This window comes from Oryza glaberrima, chromosome 3 (assembly GCF_000147395.1).
Source record: "Oryza glaberrima chromosome 3, OglaRS2, whole genome shotgun sequence".
NCBI lineage: Eukaryota > Viridiplantae > Streptophyta > Magnoliopsida > Poales > Poaceae > Oryza > Oryza glaberrima.
Window position 1 is genome coordinate 17,341,363 of NC_068328.1, and position 22,982 is coordinate 17,364,344.

Genomic DNA, 22,982 nt, shown 5'->3' on the forward strand with positions numbered 1-22,982 from the left:
ACTCGCACCAACCCCACGCGCCTCGCACATGGGACCTCTCACCTCTCTCTCTGCCTCATCCTGCGAAAATAAGAAGGAAAGAAAAAAAAATCGCTTCATCCTTCCGCACCGCACGTCACCCACCCCACCCCGCTTCCAAATACTCCCAGAGTCCCGCGGCCGCAGCGCACTACTACTACTTCTGCTTCACTCTCTCTCTCTCTCTCCCCGATCCCAATCTCGGAGAGAGAGACGTCCTCATCCATCCATCCCATCCACTCGAGTTGATCGATCGCCCGGACGCCGCCGCGGGGGCCATGGGGTCGCTCACCAGGGCGGAGGAGGAGGAGACGGCGGCGGCCGAGGAGTGGTCGGGCGAGGCGGTCGTCTACGTCAACGGCGTCCGCCGCGTGCTCCCCGACGGCCTCGCTCACCTCACCCTGCTCCAATACCTCAGAGGTCCCTCTCTCTATCTCCTCAATCCCTTCTCATTCTGCATGCGCCGGGATTGGCACGCAAATCCGATGGACTTCCCTGCATTTTTAGTATATATATATATAGTTTCCTTTTGGAGCTTCGGCGATGGATGTTTGGGGGATTGATTGGTCGATGCACGTTGAGGCGGTGTTGCTTTTCCAGAGTAGTGTTCATCTATAACAGCGTTTTCTACTACATCAGAATAAGAATATTCTCTTTTTTTGCGCGGACAGAATCAGAATAAGAATATTTGATGCACTAGCTTAACGCAGCACTCTGAACCCAAGGTTCGACAATAATTAAATTCATGGGTGGAGACACCATTGACAGTTTCTTCTTGTACACCCCTGCTGGTATTTGGATATTTGTCTATTCGAAAGATTTAAAAAACCAACATGTTACATCTATAAGGGGCTAAAGGCCAAAGGAAAATAAGCTGAAAATTCCCTAAAGAAAGATCTAACACGAACTAAAGACACTATAATTAGCGCATAGCGAGTCCCAAGCAGATCATGCAAATCTTCATACAAGTATGTGGTAGAGTGTTTCTTGATGATTTCCATCACATATATTAACTTGCAGTGGTAGACTAGTAGTCTTTGAAGTGGGACTCCTTCTCTGTAGGTTCCTTGTTCTGTACTTTTGCATTTATGGCACAGAATATTTCTAAGCAATCCAATTAAATGCCATTGGAGGTCTCCCCATGATCTTCTAAGCTCAGTGAGAGGATTGGATAGCATAAATCTAAACATAGAGCAATCAGTCATCTTCACCCTGCACTTCGGCAATAATGGTTGAATGCTTATGATGGTTAAAATGCTCATGATAGTTCGCTCTTGCTTTTCTCTGAGTTTTGAACTTAGCAGCCTTTCTGAGATCTTCTCTTATCCTCAACTCTTTTATACCTATGATCCAAGGTCAAGCTACATTTAATATTGTATTCCAGTTTCTTTTACTGTTCCAATCTGTTCAGAACAAAGGGCTGTATTTGCCAGCGTCATAATATATATATTATAAGTTTATAACCATGTTATATTTGCATCATTCATATTTGGCTCTTTGGATTTTCATTTCTAACTTTTCTCTACAACTATATTATAGACATTGGTCTTCCTGGAACAAAGCTTGGATGTGGTGAAGGTGGCTGTGGAGCCTGCACTGTGATGGTCTCATGCTATGATCAAACTACAAAGAAGACACAGTGAGAACTACATCCCTTCAACAAACCATGTTATGCAGATTTTATCCAACTACAATGAAATCACTGTATCATGCAGTATTAGAATGAATATTGCACCACCCTCACCCTTTATTCAGTTTTTCTTATACCTTGTTTTAAACAACCTTGAACTAGCAATAATTCGAGATACATTTGCAAGCTGCAGCTTGCTTGCATTTCTTGACCTTCCACATTGAACAGGTGTTTTCTTATACCTTGTTTGAAACTATCTTGCAGTAGCTGTAAAGCGAGATACATTTGCATGCTGCAGCTTTCTTACATTTCTTAACCTTCCATGTTTAACTAGTGTTTTGTGCTAGTATGCTATTCTTAGATTTGAACGTAAGATCCTTAATATTGAACATCACATTTGTGGTTGTATACTTGTATCACGTACCTGATATGTAATGGTCTGATTTTAGGATTTGAGCTTTACTTTGGTTAAAAAAACTTCATCAGGCATTTTGCAATCAATGCATGCTTGGCTCCGCTTTATTCTGTGGAAGGAATGCACATAATCACAGTAGAGGGAATTGGGAATCGTCAGCGAGGTTTGCACCCAATCCAGGTGATGCTCTAAACTAGAAATCATTATTTTTTTCTTTTTTATTAATGGCGTTTTTGAAAATATTGAAGCTGTGTGGAACTATTTATGTGATGAGGTAGTTACTTGTTGGCTAAAGACCTTGAGAAAGGTAAAGATTCCTAAGCAGTAAAGCTGAGCCTGGATCAAGTACCTACTCCATTAGATCCGGTGGGTTTTTAGATCTGTTCTGATGTGGACTCATTGAGATGGACAGTAACACAACAACAGTGTTAAAAAAGGATTAAATATGTGTAGAAAACAGCGCAACACAATATGACAGGCAAAAAGAACATAGCTTGCTTAGCACAGCTAAAGCAACCAAAATTGACATGATATGAATAGTAAATGGGTTTCACAAGTTGTCATGTAGGCCAATCAAAACCCAACCCATTCAAACGCAACATGCTGTCTCATTGTTTTGAAAAACACATATATGTGAAATGCATCTCATACCCGTTGTGGTTGTATATTTTTTACAGCAGTACTATGTGGTGATTAAGAACAACTTAAATGTTGACGAACAAGATGTCATCAGTTTCTCACTCCTGTATTTTCACTTTCATCCTTTCCTACCAATAGGATTTGCTCTTGATCATGATGTTCAGATGGTCTGCTTTCCTTACAGGAACGTTTAGCCATGGCCCACGGTTCACAATGTGGATTTTGCACCCCTGGTTTTGTGATGTCGATGTATGCATTGCTGAGATCAAGCGAACAGCCTCCTACTGAAGAGCAGATTGAAGATAGCCTTGCAGGAAATTTATGTCGCTGTACTGGCTACAGACCAATAATAGACGCCTTCCGTGTTTTCTCAAAAAGAGATGATCTTTTGTACAACAATTCATCTCTGAAAAATGCAGATGGCCGACCTATCTGCCCTTCAACAGGAAAACCATGTTCCTGCAGAGATCAGAAAGACATCAATGGTAGTGAATCTTCATTATTGACACCTACGAAAAGCTACTCACCTTGTTCATACAATGAGATTGATGGAAATGCGTACAGTGAGAAAGAACTCATTTTCCCCCCAGAACTTCAGTTGAGAAAAGTTACGTCACTTAAATTGAATGGGTTTAATGGGATTCGGTGGTATAGACCTCTTAAACTAAAGCAAGTATTGCATTTGAAAGCATGCTACCCAAATGCAAAACTAATCATTGGTAACTCTGAAGTAGGAGTTGAAACAAAGTTCAAGAATGCCCAGTATAAGGTCTTGATCTCAGTTACTCATGTTCCAGAGCTTCATACCCTTAAAGTGAAAGAGGATGGTATACATATTGGTTCTTCTGTAAGACTTGCACAGCTCCAAAATTTCCTCAGAAAGGTTATTTTAGAGCGTGATTCACATGAAATTTCATCCTGTGAGGCAATACTGCGGCAATTAAAATGGTTTGCTGGGACACAAATCAGGAATGTTGCTTCTGTTGGAGGTAACATTTGTACTGCTAGTCCAATATCAGATCTAAATCCACTTTGGATGGCTACAGGTGCAACGTTTGAGATAATTGATGTGAACAATAATATTAGGACCATTCCTGCAAAAGATTTTTTTCTGGGTTATCGTAAAGTTGACTTAAAACCTGATGAGATATTGCTTTCTGTTATACTGCCATGGACAAGGCCATTTGAATTTGTCAAAGAATTCAAGCAGGCACATAGAAGGGAGGATGACATTGCGTTGGTGAATGCTGGAATGCGTGTCTATATAAGAAAAGTTGAAGGTGATTGGATAATTTCGGATGTTTCAATTATCTATGGAGGGGTAGCTGCAGTTTCACACCGTGCTTCAAAAACTGAAACCTTTCTCACTGGAAAAAAATGGGACTATGGATTGTTGGATAAGACTTTTGATCTGTTGAAAGAAGACGTAGTTCTGGCTGAAAATGCACCTGGTGGAATGGTTGAATTTCGCAGTTCACTTACTTTGAGTTTCTTTTTCAAATTTTTCCTTCATGTTACTCATGAAATGAATATAAAAGGATTTTGGAAGGATGGATTACATGCAACCAATCTTTCAGCCATACAGTCTTTCACTAGACCTGTCGGTGTTGGAACTCAATGTTATGAATTGGTTAGACAAGGAACTGCAGTTGGCCAACCTGTGGTTCACACATCAGCTATGCTTCAGGTATTGTTTCTCTAATAATTGTTTCGTTTTGTTATTCTGGCTGTTCCAGATGAGATTTTGGGAGCTGGAGCCCAGCCAAACTCTCCTTTTAAGAAAAGTACCAGGATAATATATATTCTTTGTTGCAAGACAACATGTCACAGTTCACCAATACAGATTTAGGGCATACTAGTTAAACTTCAAGATCAAATTAATCTAATTGTGAAGTACCAAAAAGCTCTGTTTTATATTTTGGTGCGCCTTCATATTTTGCTCTTCGCCCTTGTTCGATGGTCACAAACTGCATGTTGCTTTTTTAATATTATCTAGCAACACAAAGGTTGATATTTCCTGTGCTGTTGCGAATGTTATGGACAAACACACTGATTGAGAATTTTGTCTATCTACTAATCATTTGGTGAACTATCAATCAAGAAATATAACTTATTTTATATAATAATTCTCTTGAAAGTTTGATATGCATTTAATATCGGATTCATGTGGCTCATCAGTCTCTTTGTGGACATATCTTACTCTACTGAGATCTTTTGGCTTTAGGCAAATTTAAATTTCTCATTGATTAGTTTTTTGTACTTAGCAGATCCAACTTGTTGATGCTTCCAGTTTCATAACAGCTTGCCATCTACAAGTATTTTATTTTTCTTTTTTGTGTGATGCTGGGCCAATGTTTTGAAAACTGAAAACCGAGAAGGCCAAAACCAGCTTTTGATTGTATACCACGGCTGGTCTAAGTTCTCTTAATATTTTATTTTTCATGAAGCAATTACATTCCTTCTTTAATGAAGCGATAATTCCCATGTCATGTGGGCTATATCCTTGCAATAACTTCTGATATGCTAGGTTACTGGTGAAGCGGAATATACTGATGACACACCGACACCCCCCAATACCTTGCATGCTGCTCTGGTGCTGAGTACGAAAGCTCACGCACGCATATTATCTATTGATGCTTCACTTGCCAAATCTTCCCCTGGGTTTGCGGGTCTCTTCCTTTCAAAAGACGTGCCTGGCGCTAACCATACTGGGCCTGTTATCCATGACGAGGAGGTTTTTGCATCTGATGTTGTTACATGTGTTGGCCAGGTATCTGCTTGTTCTGGTATCTAGATACACAGGCTTCAATTTTGACACTAGGGATCAGTGAAGTTGATTTTGTTAGTCTGTTTATCACTTCCTTTTCATCCCTTTGGCAGATTGTTGGACTTGTTGTGGCAGATACCCGTGATAATGCAAAAGCTGCTGCAAATAAAGTCAATATTGAGTATTCTGAACTTCCAGCAATTTTATCCATAGAGGAAGCTGTGAAAGCTGGTAGCTTTCATCCAAATAGCAAGAGATGCCTAGTAAAAGGTAATGTTGAACAATGTTTTCTGTCGGGTGCATGCGATAGAATTATAGAAGGAAAAGTACAAGTTGGAGGTCAAGAGCACTTCTACATGGAGCCTCAGAGCACTCTTGTATGGCCAGTTGATTCTGGAAATGAAATTCATATGATTTCATCTACCCAGGTATGCTATTCTTTAGATTTTTAAGTCTACTACTTGTTGCATTTGCATGGAGCCATGGAATATTGATATGGTAGACATACTATGCAACTAATATTTACTTCAAGATTGATTAGAAATTATACGGAAGCAATTATTGGATAAACTACTTTAGATAGGAAAATGGTTATATAGAAGAAGGGCTTACAATAAAGCTTTCATGTCAAATGGCAGGGGATTATTTTGCGAACAGTATTACATTATACTAGAGTTGATATAGTATGATTGGTTTGCTTAAGTGGTATGTTAGATGTGAGACTATGTATTCGGAGTATGAAAGAGGGTTCTTCAATGTATTAGGAAGATCCACAAAGTTTGGTGGAAAAAACAAAGCTGGACATGCATTTTTTGTATGCAATATATCAGAAGCTTGTCTCTTTTTTTTTGTAGAAGGTACATAGTAACGAATTTATCAGAAGCTTGCCCAGAATAGTGATTTTTTAATATAATCTAGGAGAAAAGAATGTCAAAACCAATCCCCTACCTCAAGATATTGTATTAACATCCTAAAGGACTGCAGTATGCTGATCAGCTGTGGCAGACACATGGTACAACTGCCACAGGTGGTGGGACCATTTTCATGCTAGATTTAACTTATTTAATTTTTATATTCATTGTCCCTAATCAACGGATGGTCTGCACAGTCCCAATAGTTGCAAGCTTAATGTCTCTATAACTTCCATCACTTTCTTTAATAAAAGAGAGGTATAAGCCATATGGAGTATCAGACCTTGAAGGGCCAACTTGATGTTCTACCATAATTAGACCCACCTCCTTCCATGCTGCTGTGTAGCTGTCATCGAATTTTGAAACTGCCACATGGTGATGTTCAGAGTTGACCACACTAAGGTTATGTGGAAGTTTTGTCCCGTCTTTATGGTGGTGATAGTAAATTTTGCAAAATCTCTAAGATAGGGTATTTTTGAAAATTTGTTCTTAGTTTTCTTCTAAATTACAGTCTTAAGGAAGTACTTTGAGTTGCAATATGTATTAACGTGAACATGGAATATAAATACAAAACATGAGAGCCACGTTATTTAATATGATGAATTTAGGTACTAGAATAACTATTTAGCACTAACCAAATTGAAGCAAAGCATTTCTGTTTACCATTTTTTATTTTGTGGGGTGTCTTGCTACCAGTTACTTTTGTCCATGTTTGTTTTCTGGCACTGAATGTGCAACGGTGTTGTTTGACCAAATGTTATTTGTCTTAAGGCTCCCCAGAAGCACCAAAAGTATGTTGCTAATGTTCTTGGTCTTCCACAATCAAGAGTTGTTTGCAAGACTAAGCGTATTGGTGGTGGATTTGGTGGAAAAGAAACCAGATCAGCAATATTTGCTGCAGCAGCATCTGTAGCTGCTTATTGTTTAAGGCAGCCTGTAAAGCTTGTTTTGGACAGGGATATTGACATGATGACAACTGGACAGAGGCACAGTTTCCTAGGGAAGTACAAGGTAAGTGGTTTCAAAGAGTATGCTTTTTCAATCTCGCTGCTTTGACATCTGTTTTCCAGTCTATTTTGACAATTGTCTCTGATGAGTGATGACTGGAGTTTGATTAGCTCAGAGCAAATAAGTTGATTTGTTCTGGACAGTTGAAAGGCCTGTACTTGCAACAGCCATGCATTGTTAAAGATAAATTTGAATGCTATGTGCTAACTGGTCAATATTTTGCACTACTGTCATGTAACGTGGATATAAACTGTGGAGGCTTGGCCTGTCTATAGCGAACACTAAACTTTCTCTGGCCAAATACTTTGAAATTTACCTGACTTGCTATTAAACTTTCAGGTGGGATTTACCAATGATGGGAAGATATTGGCCTTAGACCTTGATGTTTATAACAATGGTGGTCATTCACATGATTTGTCCCTTCCAGTCCTGGAGCGTGCTATGTTTCATTCAGACAATGTCTATGATATACCAAATGTCAGAGTCAATGGGCAAGTATGTTTCACAAATTTCCCAAGCAATACTGCTTTCAGAGGTTTCGGTGGTCCACAAGCTATGCTGATTGCAGAGAATTGGATTCAGCACATGGCTACAGAACTCAAGCGAAGTCCTGAGGAGATAAAAGTAAGTATAACCAGTTTTTGCGGTGGTCCTGTTCTGCTTATACTATTGTGGGGTTAATTCATTGATTGTTTTCAGGAACTTAATTTTCAAAGTGAGGGATCTGTGCTTCATTATGGCCAGTTGCTTCAAAATTGTACAATACATTCAGTATGGGATGAACTAAAGGTTTCTTGTAATTTTATGGAAGCTCGCAAAGCTGTAATTGATTTTAACAATAATAACCGTTGGAGAAAGCGTGGAATTGCTATGGTTCCCACCAAGTTTGGGATATCCTTCACTACAAAATTCATGAATCAGGTGAATAGGGTCCCAAACTCTATCCAGAAAGTTCTGATAGTTTAAGACTCACAGGAGTTTGCTTTGTTAGGTGTGAACTTCACAATGCATGAATTTCATGAATATGTTTTGTTTCCTGCTATTTCTGCCAGAATATGCACCCATATACCATGAAAATATTCTGAATCCTTATTGAAACAATAGAAGTTCCACTAAAAATTAGTATCAAACAGGTAGTAAGTCGGCCATGGTTCCCCGCCAAAAGAAAAGGCTGGCCATGTCTTGCATTACTGTGTTGTTATGTTCTGCTGCAGTTGCATTATTATTATTTTTCTCTCGAACGCACAGATAGCTGCATGTCATTCCATTAAGAAGAATATATACAAAGGGAAGGGTGTTAGGGGTTAAAAGCCCCTTTCCAAACCCCAAACACACCCCACGCACATACCCTGGGAAACTAAACACAAATGTGCCACAAACAAAAAGACTGGTGCTATTATGTTTTGCTACAGTTGCATTGTTATTCATTATTCAATCTAACGGAGGTTCTGATGGATGAACAATTGCAGGCTGGTGCTTTAGTGCAAGTTTACACTGATGGAACTGTCCTTGTAACACATGGTGGGGTTGAAATGGGGCAGGGTTTACACACAAAGGTAGCCCAAGTTGCGGCTTCATCATTCAATATCCCTCTTAGCTCTGTATTTATCTCAGAAACAAGCACTGATAAGGTGAGTTTTGGCATATGGACTTGCTACATTTGATTTGCATGGTCTATCAATGTATTCAATGAAGATGTTATTCTTATATGTTACTACTTTATTTCCAATGATGGGTTAATCAGTAATCACACATGTGCTCATCTCAATACTTAGGTACCAAATGCAACACCAACAGCAGCCTCTGCTAGTTCAGATTTATATGGTGCTGCAGTTTTGGATGCTTGTCAGCAAATTATGGCTCGGATGGAACCTGTTGCTTCAAGAGGAAACCACAAGTCCTTTGCTGAGGTAAAGTCATCAATATCCTATCTTGAGTAATTCTGTAATTGGATAATATTATTGATTCTGTTATGAAGGATCAATATCCTACAGTCTTTAGTAACTGGTCACCTTATTATACAATTGATTTCCGTTAGCAGTGGTTGAGTTATAGACTTGTATTAAGAGCAAAGATGGAGGTACCAGTAAAGATACTAGAACTAACAATTGGGTTCATGAATCGTCGAGTTAGTATAATTGAGGGCTTGTTTCAATTTAGGCATAAGGAGTTGTGATATGATGGGATGTGATTTGGCCAAATCTTTATCCTCTATCTTCCCTCATTCTCCTCCACTGTCCATCCTAACCATCCATTTATACCTCAATTCCAATCCCACTCAATCCATCCGTAAATCCAAACACCCCTTGATTGTAAAACTTTTACATGAAGTTCTTTGTAGCTGCCAAATTAGAGATACCCAACAACTGGCAAATGATTAGCTTCTGGAGTATACCACTTGTGATTATCAGGTTCTTAGTATCAGCAGGTCCAGCAAAGGGCTGTTACATAATCTGATTTATATGCAAACTATATTCTACTACATCAATTCACTTCAGATCATCCATACATGAAACCCACAACCCGAAAATCAGCCATATTTAAAGGTATGGTCAGTCCTGGAGAAAACTGTGCGGTTCCTTGTGTACTTCAACTTTTTCCTTTTTAAAATAAACAACTTGCTACATGATTGCCACCTCTGAAGGGAAAAGGGTTATATACAATGCCCTTTCTGAAATATGTCAGCACGTTCACTTCTTTGAAATGAGTAAGCACACCCCCTTCTTTTAAATGTGTGAGCATGTTCACTCCTTTACAGATGGGTCGTACGGCATTGAAAATGCCAATATCATCAACACCAGCAAGCTGTAAACTTAAACCTTGTCAAAAAAATATTACACTACTAATATAATAAATAAATTATGAAACTTATATAACATTTTGGTTAACACATCCATAAGTTGGGTGTAGCAGAGATGAGCATGCTGTGGTGGATCTGAGGACATACAAGGAACGATTGGATCCAAAATGATGATATATGGATAGGATAGGGTGACACTGATTAAGGAGAAGCTTGTTTAACTTTGACATGGCTTGAGGTGATTTGGGTACTATCCGATGGAGGCCTGTTGAAGCACAACTGCGTGGCATCCTAACTCTTGTCGAAGGTACAAGGAGTGGCATGGTCCAACCAAAACTGACATGGGAGGAAGCAGTTAAAAGAGATTTGAAAGCATGGAATGTATGCAAAGATTTGGCTTTGGATAGGAGTAATTTGTCCATGTTCTAAAACATGAGCTAAAAATTGCATTCCTTCAACTATATTCCTACTCATTTTCAGTAATTATTTCCTTTTGGTTTCATGTGGTTTGAGTTGGGTTTCATCTCTAGCCTACATTGTTGTTGTTGGTTGTTAAGTTAGAACATAGTCATTTATTTTCAAATATCAATTTAAATAAAACATGAGAAAGGAAATGCTGTGCAAACTGGACAAAAGAAAAGGAACTAAAAGGTAAGGTGTCACCAACTATTTCCTCATGTTCACTAGATAGGCAATCAAAAGAAATCAGTGTAGAATACATCTATATTCCAGTACTCAATTACTCCATCTGGGAAAATGGCATTGATATCATTTTTCCTCTGGTCTCCCAAATTCTTGACAACTTACAAATGCTCACATATTGGTCTCCCATCTTTCCTCTGGCCCACATAAATAGTATATTTTCTATTGCATTTGCTGACTTAATTGCTCTAGGTGGCCTGATAACATTTCCTGTTCTTCATATCTAAATGACAATATATATTTCCCACTGTATTGCATACAATTAAAGATAAAGAAATTAGCTGTTAACTAAATTTTTGTGTGACTTATTTTGACAGTTGGTTCTAGCATGCTACCTGGAAAGGATAGATCTCTCTGCTCATGGATTTTATATCACTCCTGATGTTGGGTTTGACTGGGTGTCTGGCAAGGGAACTCCATTCTACTATTTCACATACGGAGCAGCATTTGCAGAAGTTGAAATTGATACCCTAACTGGGGATTTCCACACAAGGACAGTAGATATTGTTATGGATCTTGGCTGTTCAATTAATCCGGCTATTGATATTGGCCAGGTATGATGGAAATGTTTGGCTGCCCAGAATAAGATGGACCTATTTCTCCCATTTATTTACTTCTTCCTGTCTTCTTTAACTTCAATGGCTTGTTTCAGATTGAAGGAGGTTTTATCCAAGGATTAGGTTGGGCGGCCCTGGAAGAACTAAAATGGGGGGATGATAACCACAAGTGGATTCGACCTGGACATCTTTTCACTTGTGGGCCTGGCTCTTACAAAATACCCTCTGTAAATGATATACCTCTAAACTTCAAGGTCTCACTTTTGAAGGTAAACTTCATTTTTACTTGGAAAACAGGACTTTCTTGAATTTAATTCAGATTAGTAAAATGTGTTTATGACATTTTTTACATTATAACTGAGTTTCTCTGCAAGGTTACAAAGGTAGTTAAAATAAGGTATGCAATCTTGTATTAGTAATTCTAAAACATCAGCGGTACAAGTTTCAGAAAAAGTTCTGCTGCAGGTGGTATAACTTTACCAGTGAACTACCGAGAAATCCAATTTGAGACTAAACTATATTGTCCATCCCCAATTCAAACATTTCTTTTAATTCTATTAACTTGTTAAGTTATACCACTCCACTGCTTGGTCATTGCATTTGGCTCCTGCCTGCTCAGAATTCAGATGTAGTTTTGCACTGAAATATGCTGGAGAACGATATCAGTGTAACATGTAAATAGCACCAGAAAGGAACTAATAGTGTTTGTTAAATAAGCAAAAATAAAAATTTGTGAAAGTTAAAAGAGTATAGATGTTCTCCGCAGTGTTTACTTGTTACATAATTTTGAAGTAAATAGCCAATATTATTTTGAAGCAAGTACATCTAAATACTTATTATGCATGAAAACCTCAATGTGGAATTTCCTCATTTGCTTGAATAAAAAAAGTAACTGGAGGGTCATCTAAAAATTAATTTACCAGAAACGCTCCTGAATTGTTTCAATGACATTTATCTATCCTACATCTCGATTCACAGTTGTTTTTTCTTTTTGTTACAGGGCGTTTCGAATCCAAAGGTCATTCACTCATCCAAGGCTGTAGGAGAGCCACCGTTTTTCCTCGGTTCAGCCGTCTTGTTTGCCATAAAGGATGCGATATCTGCCGCAAGAGCTGAGGAGGGTCACTTCGACTGGTTCCCACTCGACAGCCCAGCAACACCGGAAAGAATAAGAATGGCATGCGTGGATTCCATCACAAAGAAATTTGCTAGCGTATATTACCGTCCCAAGCTTAGTGTATAGTGGCTACTGCCAAAGTACAAGGGTCATTAAAGGTTTATGCTTGTCGTACGTATATTTGTACAGTCCCAAGCTACTGTGTAAACATAAATATAGGCGACAGTTTAGGGGATAAAAAGTTACCTTTTCCTCTTCTTTTTTACCCCCCAGGAAGAAAACACTAGAAATAAAAGCAATGTTCACATCGACTTGCTGTCTAGCTGTGTACTGGAATAGAAGTGCAGGGCTCAGCCCAATGGCGTGTTCTCAGATGCTGTCTACTCCCTGTGTTTAAAACTATATAGTAATTTTCAGGGTTCAAAATTTATATTGAAATATAACAACTTCTCAACCTATTCGGTTACTCTATCGTTTCAATCAATTATAACTATATCTTGTTTCAATTCTCTACTTATTTCCTAATTCTAATTCTCTTCTTAATTCATGCATGTAAGAAATTTCTTGCGTGAAGTGCCATCTAAAGGCATTATGGACTTGGTGATATCTAACCATGGTGCTATAAAGATAATGCTATATCAGTTAGTGTATGGGATGTTTTACCCATTAAGGTGAATCTGGTGCTCTTAGATTGGAAAACAAAAGGCTTGTTTGATTTACTACCCTAACAATTCATTCGTAGTGTTAAAATTTATGTAAATTTTGGTACTACCACTTCTAATAGGGTAGAGTTTATATCATATATGTTTGGTATGCTATCAATATAATTGCTATAGTGAAGGAAGTTCTGAAGTGTTGCCAAATTTTGTATGGGCATTACAAATGCTTTAGGTCTAATCCAAATCAATCACACTACTATTTAAGTTGCCAAATTGGTAGGGCATATTTTGTCATCAATCCGAAAATTGTCCAAAATGGCATATCTCGTCTCGTCAACCGTAGATAGTGATGACCAAAATAACTTATTTTGTCAACCATATATCCCAATATATAGGAACATATTACTACGGATTTGAACATGTGTCTAATATAGTATTAAGTTGCATTCGTTTGCAGTTGATTGAGAGAAGAAATCCCTCATTCTCCACACGTACGCTTCCCGAATTACTAAACAGTACGTATTTTGCAAAAAAAAAGTTGCTTTAAAAATTATATTAATTTATTTTTCAAATCTAAAATAATCAATAATCAATTAATCATACCATAATGGTTCACCTTATTTTGTATATCTTCTTAATTTTCTTATTTCCTCTCCTCTCAAACACATCTTTAGAATTCTATATTTTGAGACAAAGGGAGTATATGACCTCCGAAAGATAAGCCAGAAAAAATGACATGTCAGCCATAAATTATTATAATTTAATAACGAATTATATTGATGACAAATGGAAGATTGGAAAATCGGGTTTGCTAAAAATATGGAGCCACATTTTTCACTTAATTTCAATCAATTTTTTCTATATGATTGCTCTCTCTCCTATATAAAAATAAAATATGATTCTCTTATTCTTTTTCCCTATAGATGATCGCTAAAAATATGCTTCTATCTCCCCCTCTTCCAAGTAGATAATAAATTACTTTAATCTTAATTCTAAAAAAATACAATCTATATATCGAAACTTATAAGATAACTACAGTGTAATTATAATGTAACTGTAAGTGTAAAAATAATGAGTGCTTTTTTTAAAAAAAAAAATACTACGCCATAAATATAGCTATTCCCAACGTTCATTTGTTTGACACCAACAATTCTGTTTTCGAGGCATGCCTTTTACGATTGAATGAAAACGTTCATATGTGTTCTTGCAATATCGGGGTTACAATTATGGCAAGTGGTGAATGATCTTTGTCATGAATTATTTGAAGTTTTATGGAGATTCAAATTTGTTTAAGAATATAAGGTCATCCCATCTATTTGCTTATCTCGCAATTTAAATACTTCAAACCAGCTGGGATTAGCGGCTCGAAATGGCTTTTGCCCTGGCGTGGCCCTCGCTGGGTGCCGACACGTCATCCGGCGCTGGATTTTGGCTGGGTTTCGAGTCATGTGGTTGCTTGGTTCATACACCGTTCGATCATCATCGTGTGGCTCTGGCAATCATCGATACGGGCACTGCAATGGACCAATGGCAGACAGACTCAGCAAGGCCCACCTTGGCAGGCGGATGGCTGACGAAAGAGCACGCAAGCAGGCGACAAAAAACACAAGCAGCTAATACTAAGTTGTTGCTTTGTTTTTGGGTGGGCGTGGTGTATGGCTCTCTCTCGCTGTTGCCGTGTACAGCCAGCCAGTGTTTGATGCACACAGTGGTAGAATATGTCCATGCCGTTCCCTTGTCCTTGTGTGACAGCATTTTTTTTGTTTATGGGTGGATTTCAATGGGTGCTTCGAAGACCACGTCTGTAGTGGGAGCACTGTGTGCCCACTCCACTACTGCAAGAGTATGCAAGATGCTATTGGCTAGATTACTACTGGTCTCCTCGGTCATATCGTTCCTATATGGTGGACATTGCCTATACATCCTTCATCTCTGTATTGTGGCCCGAGCTGTGTTCTACTCCATTGGTGTTGGTCTAGGGATGATATATGCTACAGTGTATGTTATCGATTTTATTCGACGCTACAGTTGAGTAGACACAGCTGTTTGGCTGATTAGTGGACCGGTCTGCCATTGGACGCTTAGGTGCTTGTTGCTTATTGGTGGGTGTAAATTTGTAGGGTCTGAATTAATTTTTTTCCCCTTACTCCACAGCACTACAAAATTGTTGCTTTGCTTTTCATTTTTTTCCTTCCCTTTCGCTTTTCCAGTCTCATCAGTTTCTTCACATTTGCTGTTCTCCGTTTATTTCCTGCCAAAGCTCTATCCATTTTGCCTCTACTCAATCGTCCATCCATCATGGCAAGGTAAAAGTTGGTTCGATGTGTATTCTTTCATTCTTGCACATATGCATCACCAAAAGTTTTTCTAAATTCCATCCAAAAAAAAACAAATCTTGGGAATCCTAAATGAAATTTAATGTGTAAAATTTTTTATTCCTCCAAGAGATTAGGTAAAATTAAATCCCTAAAACCAAAAAGTGAGTCCGATGTAAAGCTACCAAAAGAAATCAACTTATTTGTCCTGCTGCGTGCCGACGATGTTGTTGACGTGTAGAGGTCCATGAGAGTGAGACCATGGGTGACTTAATTCTCTCTGAGCAAGAAAAAAATGATACAGTACCAATACTTTGATATATGTCCAACGCATAGGAGGTTCCAAGCTAGCATAACCACACAAACAGGTCAACCCCTTCTCAGTTCTCACCCTACTAGGCTGCTAGACCCTCTCTTCCTCATCATTCACACTTCCCCCAAAATCCACACTCCAATGTGTGACCCCTTTAGTAGAGAGAAAAAGCAGACTATCTACACCTCGCTCAGTGGAAGAGAAAGAAAAGGTCTCATAGCATAGGAACCAACGAGGCAGGACGGCAGGAGGCCTGTTCGCTTGAGGTGTCTAGCCTGGAGTGCTTGCCACTAGGAGTGAGGCAGCGAAGGGGACATGGTTGCTGGCGGCGGAGTCAATTTGATGGTGACGACTGTATGCGGTGGGTCTCGACTAGTAGCGACGAGAAAGAAGGCGTGTTCTCCGGCCGACGGTGAGGAGGCGCCGTCCCCTCGACGGCGGGGTGAAGGCCTGCAGACGAAGGTAGTAGCAGCCCAGGCGGCGGTGAAAATCAAGAGATGAGGCGGAGGAGGCTAGCGTGACGTTAGGGAAAAAGGCGGGTCCAGATCGGCGCAGGCCTAGTGGACATGGAAGAGAGGGCCGACGAGATGAGGCTCCATGCTAGCAGTGGAGACCTGGACAGAGGGCGCTCGATCTGACCAGATCGAGTAAGCGGCGGTGGTTGGAGACGCCTTGACGTAGCCACGCGAAAAAGATGATTTTTCGCTCCTCGCAGGCTGAGAAGACGCGGGAGCATAGGATTGGGAATGGGAGAGGAGCCCTCACTCAGCCTCAGTATTGAGAGCGAATATTACGGGATAGAAACTCCACAAGTTTAGCATCCGAGTAGGAAATCTATTGGAGCATATTTTTTTAAAGTAAAATCCTCAAAAATTAAGATTCATTGCTGCTCTTCCTTTCGATGGTGTTCAATCTTGATTGCTTATTGATTTGCTTTGATCTTTCCTATTTTGTTAGGGGAGAAGATCTGCATGGGTTGCATCGGAGCTTCAAAGGTTCTTAATTACTTTTAGTCAGACGTGCAAGAGCTGCTGGAAATACTTGGCAGGTAATTTCAGTTCATCCTTCTGTTCAGTCTGGCATTTCTCTGAGGAGTTCTTCTACTGTTACGCGTTAGATTTAAACTTGTTAGTGTCTAACCATGATGTTTGTACCATGCAGCTCTGGTTGTTTATTCGCTGAAGATAGTGTTGGTTCTCTTTCCTTGCTGCGAAGTTTGCTGTTTCAGTCTATTGTTTAATTAGGGGTTGATATTGCTCTGGTTTCCCTGCCTTTTCCCCTTCCTGTCAGTTCGGTCCGCCTTTGTGCTGAAGGTATTTTCTTCTTCTTTATTGTTATGCATTACTATATTTCTCTGGTAGTTTAATTCTTTGCATGATATTATATGGTATATGTGTGCCCCTGTAAGTTTATGTGTGTGCAACTGCAGTTCCTCCCTAGCTTTGTTATTTTTTTTATATAATTAGATGGTTCTGTGCTGTGTGCATATAGTGAAAGTGTTCTTCCCCCTATAGTTTTGGGTATTAGTAGCAAAAGAGAGACGCTACAAGTTACAATTGTCACAATTGTTATAACGACCAATTTGTTCCTTTTACTATCTGTTAAGTCGATGGGTGTGCATAGCTTTCTTCTCGACTTTATCTTGCGATGATAGTATGTCGCCTTCTTATATATACATACTTCTTACCTTCTCCTCGGTATTTCGTCATTAGATATATGGTCAAAGCTTATGTTTCCAACTTTCCATGGCCATCTTTCTTCCTTTGTAGTTAGCCATAGATGTCTTTCATGTTTCCCTACTGAATATTGCTGTACGACAGCTGATGCTTCTGACCCCTTCTTTTCTTTGGGAATTTCATTATGATGATAGGTTGCTTGCAGCCATAGAACTACTTGTTCCATCCATTGTTGTCCCAGTTGAGTTGTAGCCATTATTTTTTTCGGTGAAACGACAGATCTCATTGAAACTACGCACGAGCCTGTAGCTACTGACTATATGATTTTGTAGTGCACGATTATAGTTTTCAGTCAATGGTAGTGCACAGAAAGTTAGGATGATATGCCCTTTAATTTGCTTTTAGGTTGTATTTGACGGTTTAAATCATGCCGATCATACAGACAATCACTTTCTAACGATATCACTTGCGCATGTTGTTCAATATAGTTTAGTTATTTTATTGACAATAGTAAGCTCGGATTCATATCATCGTAGTTTTTTTATTGTTCCTATGTGTGCGTACTTTAAATCCATATAGGCCCTTCTGCAAGACTGCAGCTATGCTTAACTTAATATCATGAACATCTATAATGTAATATGGAACAACGGACCATGTGTTGTTTTATCTCTTGATTTAAGTTGGGGCCTGTAATTTTTTCCCTCAATTCCTTCGATCTGTATGCGTGAAATGTTTTCACAGATGAATGAAGAAAGTATCAATAGAGTACGCAGAGTTCGTGCTAGCCGGCAAATACGAGTTGCAAATATTCTTTCTCGGCAACCTGCGATGCATATAGAACATGCTATAATCATACCAAATCAAGCGAGTGAACAAAGTGACCGTAAGAGATCACTCATGGATTTTGCACCTGAATTGACTAAATTAAATAGACAAAGGCGTTGCTTCTTGCGTTCAAAAATACCTCCGTCGCCTACTGAAGGCCGTAGACATGGTATGCTATTTCAATTTTCTTAGATGTGGACCGTGTTATTCTTCGTATCTGGGTTCATCATTTCCCCTATATTTGTACACTGCAGCTATCAACACTAAGAGCATCGGTAGTTCATCACGGGCCGATAAAGAATATATTCAATCACTAAAGGGTTTGCACACTATACTAAATACAAACTATACTATTTTTGTTCCGAAAAAAAACTTTCTGACATTCTTCAATACATGCATTGCAGCATTGTACCCAGACAGATCATACTACGGTCCTCCAACATATGAATGCCCATATTGTGGTGCCATGTTTTGGTACCAAGAAAGAGTCAAAAGCACTTCTGCTATCACGAAAAGAAAAATAGTTTACAATGTATGTTGCAAAGGTGGTCAAATACAATTACCTAAGTTACGTCCTCCTGAACCACTTGCAACATTATTAAACTTGCAACATTATTAAACTTTAATGGTGATGCACGATCAAAAAGATTTTTGAGACAAATACGATCATATAACTCAATGTTTGCTTTCACTTCAATGGGTGCTATTGTTGACAAATCGATTAATACTGGGAATGCACCTTATGTTTTCAAGATCAATGGAGTTGTGCACCACCGAATTGGTACTCTTGTGCCATCTCGTGGTTCACCTCCAAAATTCGCTCAATTATACATCTATGATGCAGAAAATGAAATACAAAACAGGCTAAATATATTTGAAAATGATGGTGATAATGTAGATAAAGTAGATCCTGAAATACTTACTGCCCTGTCATCGATGTTTGATGCTGAGAATGCCCTTGTCCAAAACTTTAGATATGCTAAAGAACGTCTTTCTGAACATGGTGATCAGCAAATAACCCTTCGCCTTTTAGGCTGCAACGCAAAAGACGATGTTCAGTATAACCTACCAACAAGTGGTGAAATCGCTGGAATAATAGTGGGTGAATTTTCTGCAAAAGAATACAAATTTGATGTGCTTGTGTATGATAAAAACCATGGACTGCACCAGATTTCTCCATTGCACCCATCTTATATGGCCTTGCAGTACCCTTTGTTATTCCCATATGGTGAACGCGGATTCCATCTTGGCATTAAATATAATAATTATGACGGAGTTGGAAGAAAATACGTCACAATGCCAGAATATTATAGATATATGATACACTATAGACTAAATGAACCAAATCCTTTGACATGTTATGGTCGATTAAGTGATCAAATTGATGTTGATATATTTTCTACAATTGAAGCTAATAGACTACAATTTTTCATTGACCATCAAAAAGAGTTACGTGGTGAGTCTGTAAATGGGATCGTAGATGCGATTGATAAAGGTGTCACTGATGGTGATTCAATTGGAAAGCGTGTCATACTTCCTGCCAGTTTCATTGGAGGGAGAAGGTATATGGTGATGAACTATCAAGATGCAATGGCAATATGCCATGTTTATGGATCACCTGACCTCTTTGTGACATATACATGTAATTCAAAATGGCAAGATATTGCTGAAGCGATTCGATTTGAGCCTGGTCAACAACCATCTGATAGAGCCGATATCATTGTTCGTGTATTTAATATGAAGGTTAATGAATTCATAACTGATATTAGAGAGGGCAGAACTTTTGGTAAAGTTCTTGCACGTATTCTTATACCCTCTTGGTCCATAGAATATATTGAATTAAGGATAGCACACTCATAGTATTCTCTCTTAAATTATTACAGTCCTCTACACTGTTGAGTTCCAGAAACGTGGGCTTCCGCACATACATTGCTTGGTTTGGCTCGCAGCTCCCACTACTGACGTGTCAGCATCTATCATAGATGGCTTCATTTGTGCTGAAATACCCGATTATGACACTGATCGACTAGGATATGAATTGGTTAGCGAGTTCATGATGCATAGTCCCTGTGGTGATGCAAACAAAAGTTGTCCTTGCATGTAAAACGATAAATGCTCAAAAAACTACCCTAAAGATTTTCAAGATGAAACCATTATTGATGAAGCTGGTTTTACAATTTATAGACGAAGAAATGATGGACGATGTATTATAAAAAATGTAATTCCCTTGGATAATAGATCTGTTGTCCCCTATAACATGAAATTGCTTAAAAAATACGAGGCACACATAAATGTTGAGTGGTGTAACAAATCAAATTTGATAAAATATTTATTTAAATATATCACGAAAGGCCAAGACCAAGCTAAAATCTACTTCGAAACAACAACTAAGACAACAAATGCATCACCGAATCATGACCTTGCTCCACGTGATGAAATATTAGAATACATGGATGCAAGATTTCTTTCGACCTGTGAGGCACTTCATCGATTGTTTGAATTTGATATACACTATAGAGTACCTCTTGTTGAACGATTGGTTGTCCACTTACCTGGGAAAAACTATGTTAGATATGAGAAAGGATCGGACTTACGAACAGTGCTTGAAAGTCCTGCTGCGAAGCGTTCAATGTTAACTGAATGGTTTGAAGCTAACAAAAAATATTCTAAAGCCCGTTCATTAACATACTGTGAATTTCCGAAAGAGTGGTCATGGGAGTCATCATCTAGAGTATGGCGCCAGCGAACACCTGCTGCAAAAATTGGTAGAATATATTATGTGCATCCAACTGCTGGTGAACTTTACTACCTACGCATGTTGTTAATGATTATTAAAGGCGCTCAAAGTTATGCTGATGTGCGTACATTTAATAATATTGTCTATGCCACATTTAGAGAAGCATGTGAGGCACGAGGGCTCCTTGAGGGGGACAATGAATGGTATCTACTTTTCGATGAAGCAATAGTCTCTGCATCTTCACAGCAGCTTAGACAACTTTTTGTGACTATACTTCTTTACTGCTCTGTTAGTGATGTGCGATCATTGTTTGACAAGTATTGGTTATATATGACAGATGATATACATAGCAAACTAAAAAAAGCATTGGATAACCCGAATTGTATCATTCCACCTGACCATTTGCTTAATCTTCTTCTCCACGAACTTGCTAATGTGTTTGCGAATAGTGGTGGTAATATAAAGGATTTTAACCTGCCACATCCATCGTCTGTACCACATATTCCTGGTAATAATAGATTGATTGAAGAAGAACTTGCACTTGATCCACTTATGTTAAGCATGCATGCAAATTCTTTGATACACCAATTGAACAATGATCAAAAAAACATTTTCGACATCATAACTTCTCGTGTTGCTGCGAATCAACCTGGTTTTTTCTTCGTGTGTGGCCATGGTGGAACTGGAAAAACATTCCTGTGGAATGCTATTATTGCAAAACTTAGATCACATAATAAAATTGTTCTTGTCGTCGCTTCATCGGGCGTAGCGTCACTGCTATTACCTATAGGCAGAACAGCTCATTCTCGATTTAAAAATACCAATTGACATTGATGAAACAAGTATTTGCAATGTAAAACGAGGAACTATGCTTGCTGAGCTTTTAATTGAGACTGCATTAATCATATGGGATGAAACTCCAATGACACATAGGCGATGCTTTGAAGCACTAGACCGCACATTACGTGATATACTTTCTGAGACATGCCCTTTAAATTCTATTATACCTTTTGGAGGAAAACCTGTTGTCCTGGGCGGTGACTTCAGACAAATATTGCCAGTTGTTCCTAAAGGCTCCCGTAGTGCTATAATCAATGCATCGGTCACAAACTCAGACTTATGGAAACATGTGACAATATTAACTATGAATATAAACATGAGATTACTTAATCCAATGCTACCTGAAAATGAAAAAAAGGACATGGATGATTTTAGCCAGTGGGTTTTCGCTGTTGGTGATGGAACTTTACCTATGATAGCAAAGGAAGGTGAAAGCTATCCTACATGGATCACAATTCCTGATGATTTACTCATTATAACTGATGGTGATAAATAAATGCCATTGTCAGCGAAGTATACCCTGATTTCCTTGCATCATACAAAAATCCTGAATACCTAGCTTCACGTGCAATTGTTTGCCCTAATAATACAACAGTTGATGAAATAAATGACTATATTATTGGTTTGCTTCCTGGAGATGCAAAAGTATACTCAAGTTGTGATACAATATCAAAATGCTCTGAACAAATACCAAATTTTGACTTGCTATATCCACCTGAGTTTCTTAACTCAATAGACGCTACTAACTTCCCTACACATAGACTTATTCTTAAAGAAGCGGTTGTGGTCATGCTACTTCGAAATCTGAATCAATTAATTGGGCTATGTAATTCTTCAATGTATCATACTAACTGGATCAAACATTGGTGAATCTGTTTACATACCTCGGATAACACTAAGTACTACCAAAATGAAATGGCCTTTTACATTACAAAGAAGACAATTCCCTGTTTGTGTTTGTTATTCAATGACTATCAATAAAAGCCAAGGTCAAACACTTCAACGAGTAGGTGTATATCTCAGAAAACCTGTTTTCACACATGGGCAATTGTA

General features: G+C 38.6%; 1 protein-coding gene across 2 annotated transcripts; it reads left to right on the top strand.

The window, feature by feature from the left end:
- The first annotated feature begins 127 nt into the window (after nt 1-127).
- LOC127765581 (xanthine dehydrogenase) lies at nt 128-13,020 on the top strand. 2 transcript variants are annotated; one of them, XM_052290511.1, is made up of 14 exons: nt 128-438; nt 1,558-1,657; nt 2,135-2,243; nt 2,887-4,389; nt 5,230-5,472; nt 5,583-5,897; nt 7,152-7,391; nt 7,728-8,012; nt 8,088-8,309; nt 8,858-9,019; nt 9,164-9,298; nt 11,208-11,444; nt 11,543-11,716; nt 12,448-13,020. In XM_052290511.1, exons 1-14 carry the CDS (start codon nt 297-299, stop codon nt 12,688-12,690), a joined length of 4,110 nt encoding a protein of 1,369 aa, XP_052146471.1. In that variant the 5' UTR covers nt 128-296; the 3' UTR covers nt 12,691-13,020. The 2 variants fall into 2 exon arrangements, with proteins under 2 accessions (XP_052146471.1, XP_052146472.1); XM_052290512.1 differs by lacking the exon at nt 128-438 and having other exon boundaries at nt 2,098-2,243.
- The last annotated feature ends 9,962 nt before the right edge of the window (nt 13,021-22,982 follow it).

Coding starts and splice junctions, on each gene's coding strand:
- LOC127765581 (XM_052290511.1), top strand. CDS start 297: ATGGGGTCGCTCACCAGGGCGGAGGAGGAGGAGACGGCGGCGGCCGAG. Junction 2,244..2,886: donor GAGGTTTGCACCCAATCCAG/GTGATGCTCTAA, acceptor CTTTCCTTACAG/GAACGTTTAGCCATGGCCCA. Junction 7,392..7,727: donor GTTTCCTAGGGAAGTACAAG/GTAAGTGGTTTC, acceptor TTAAACTTTCAG/GTGGGATTTACCAATGATGG.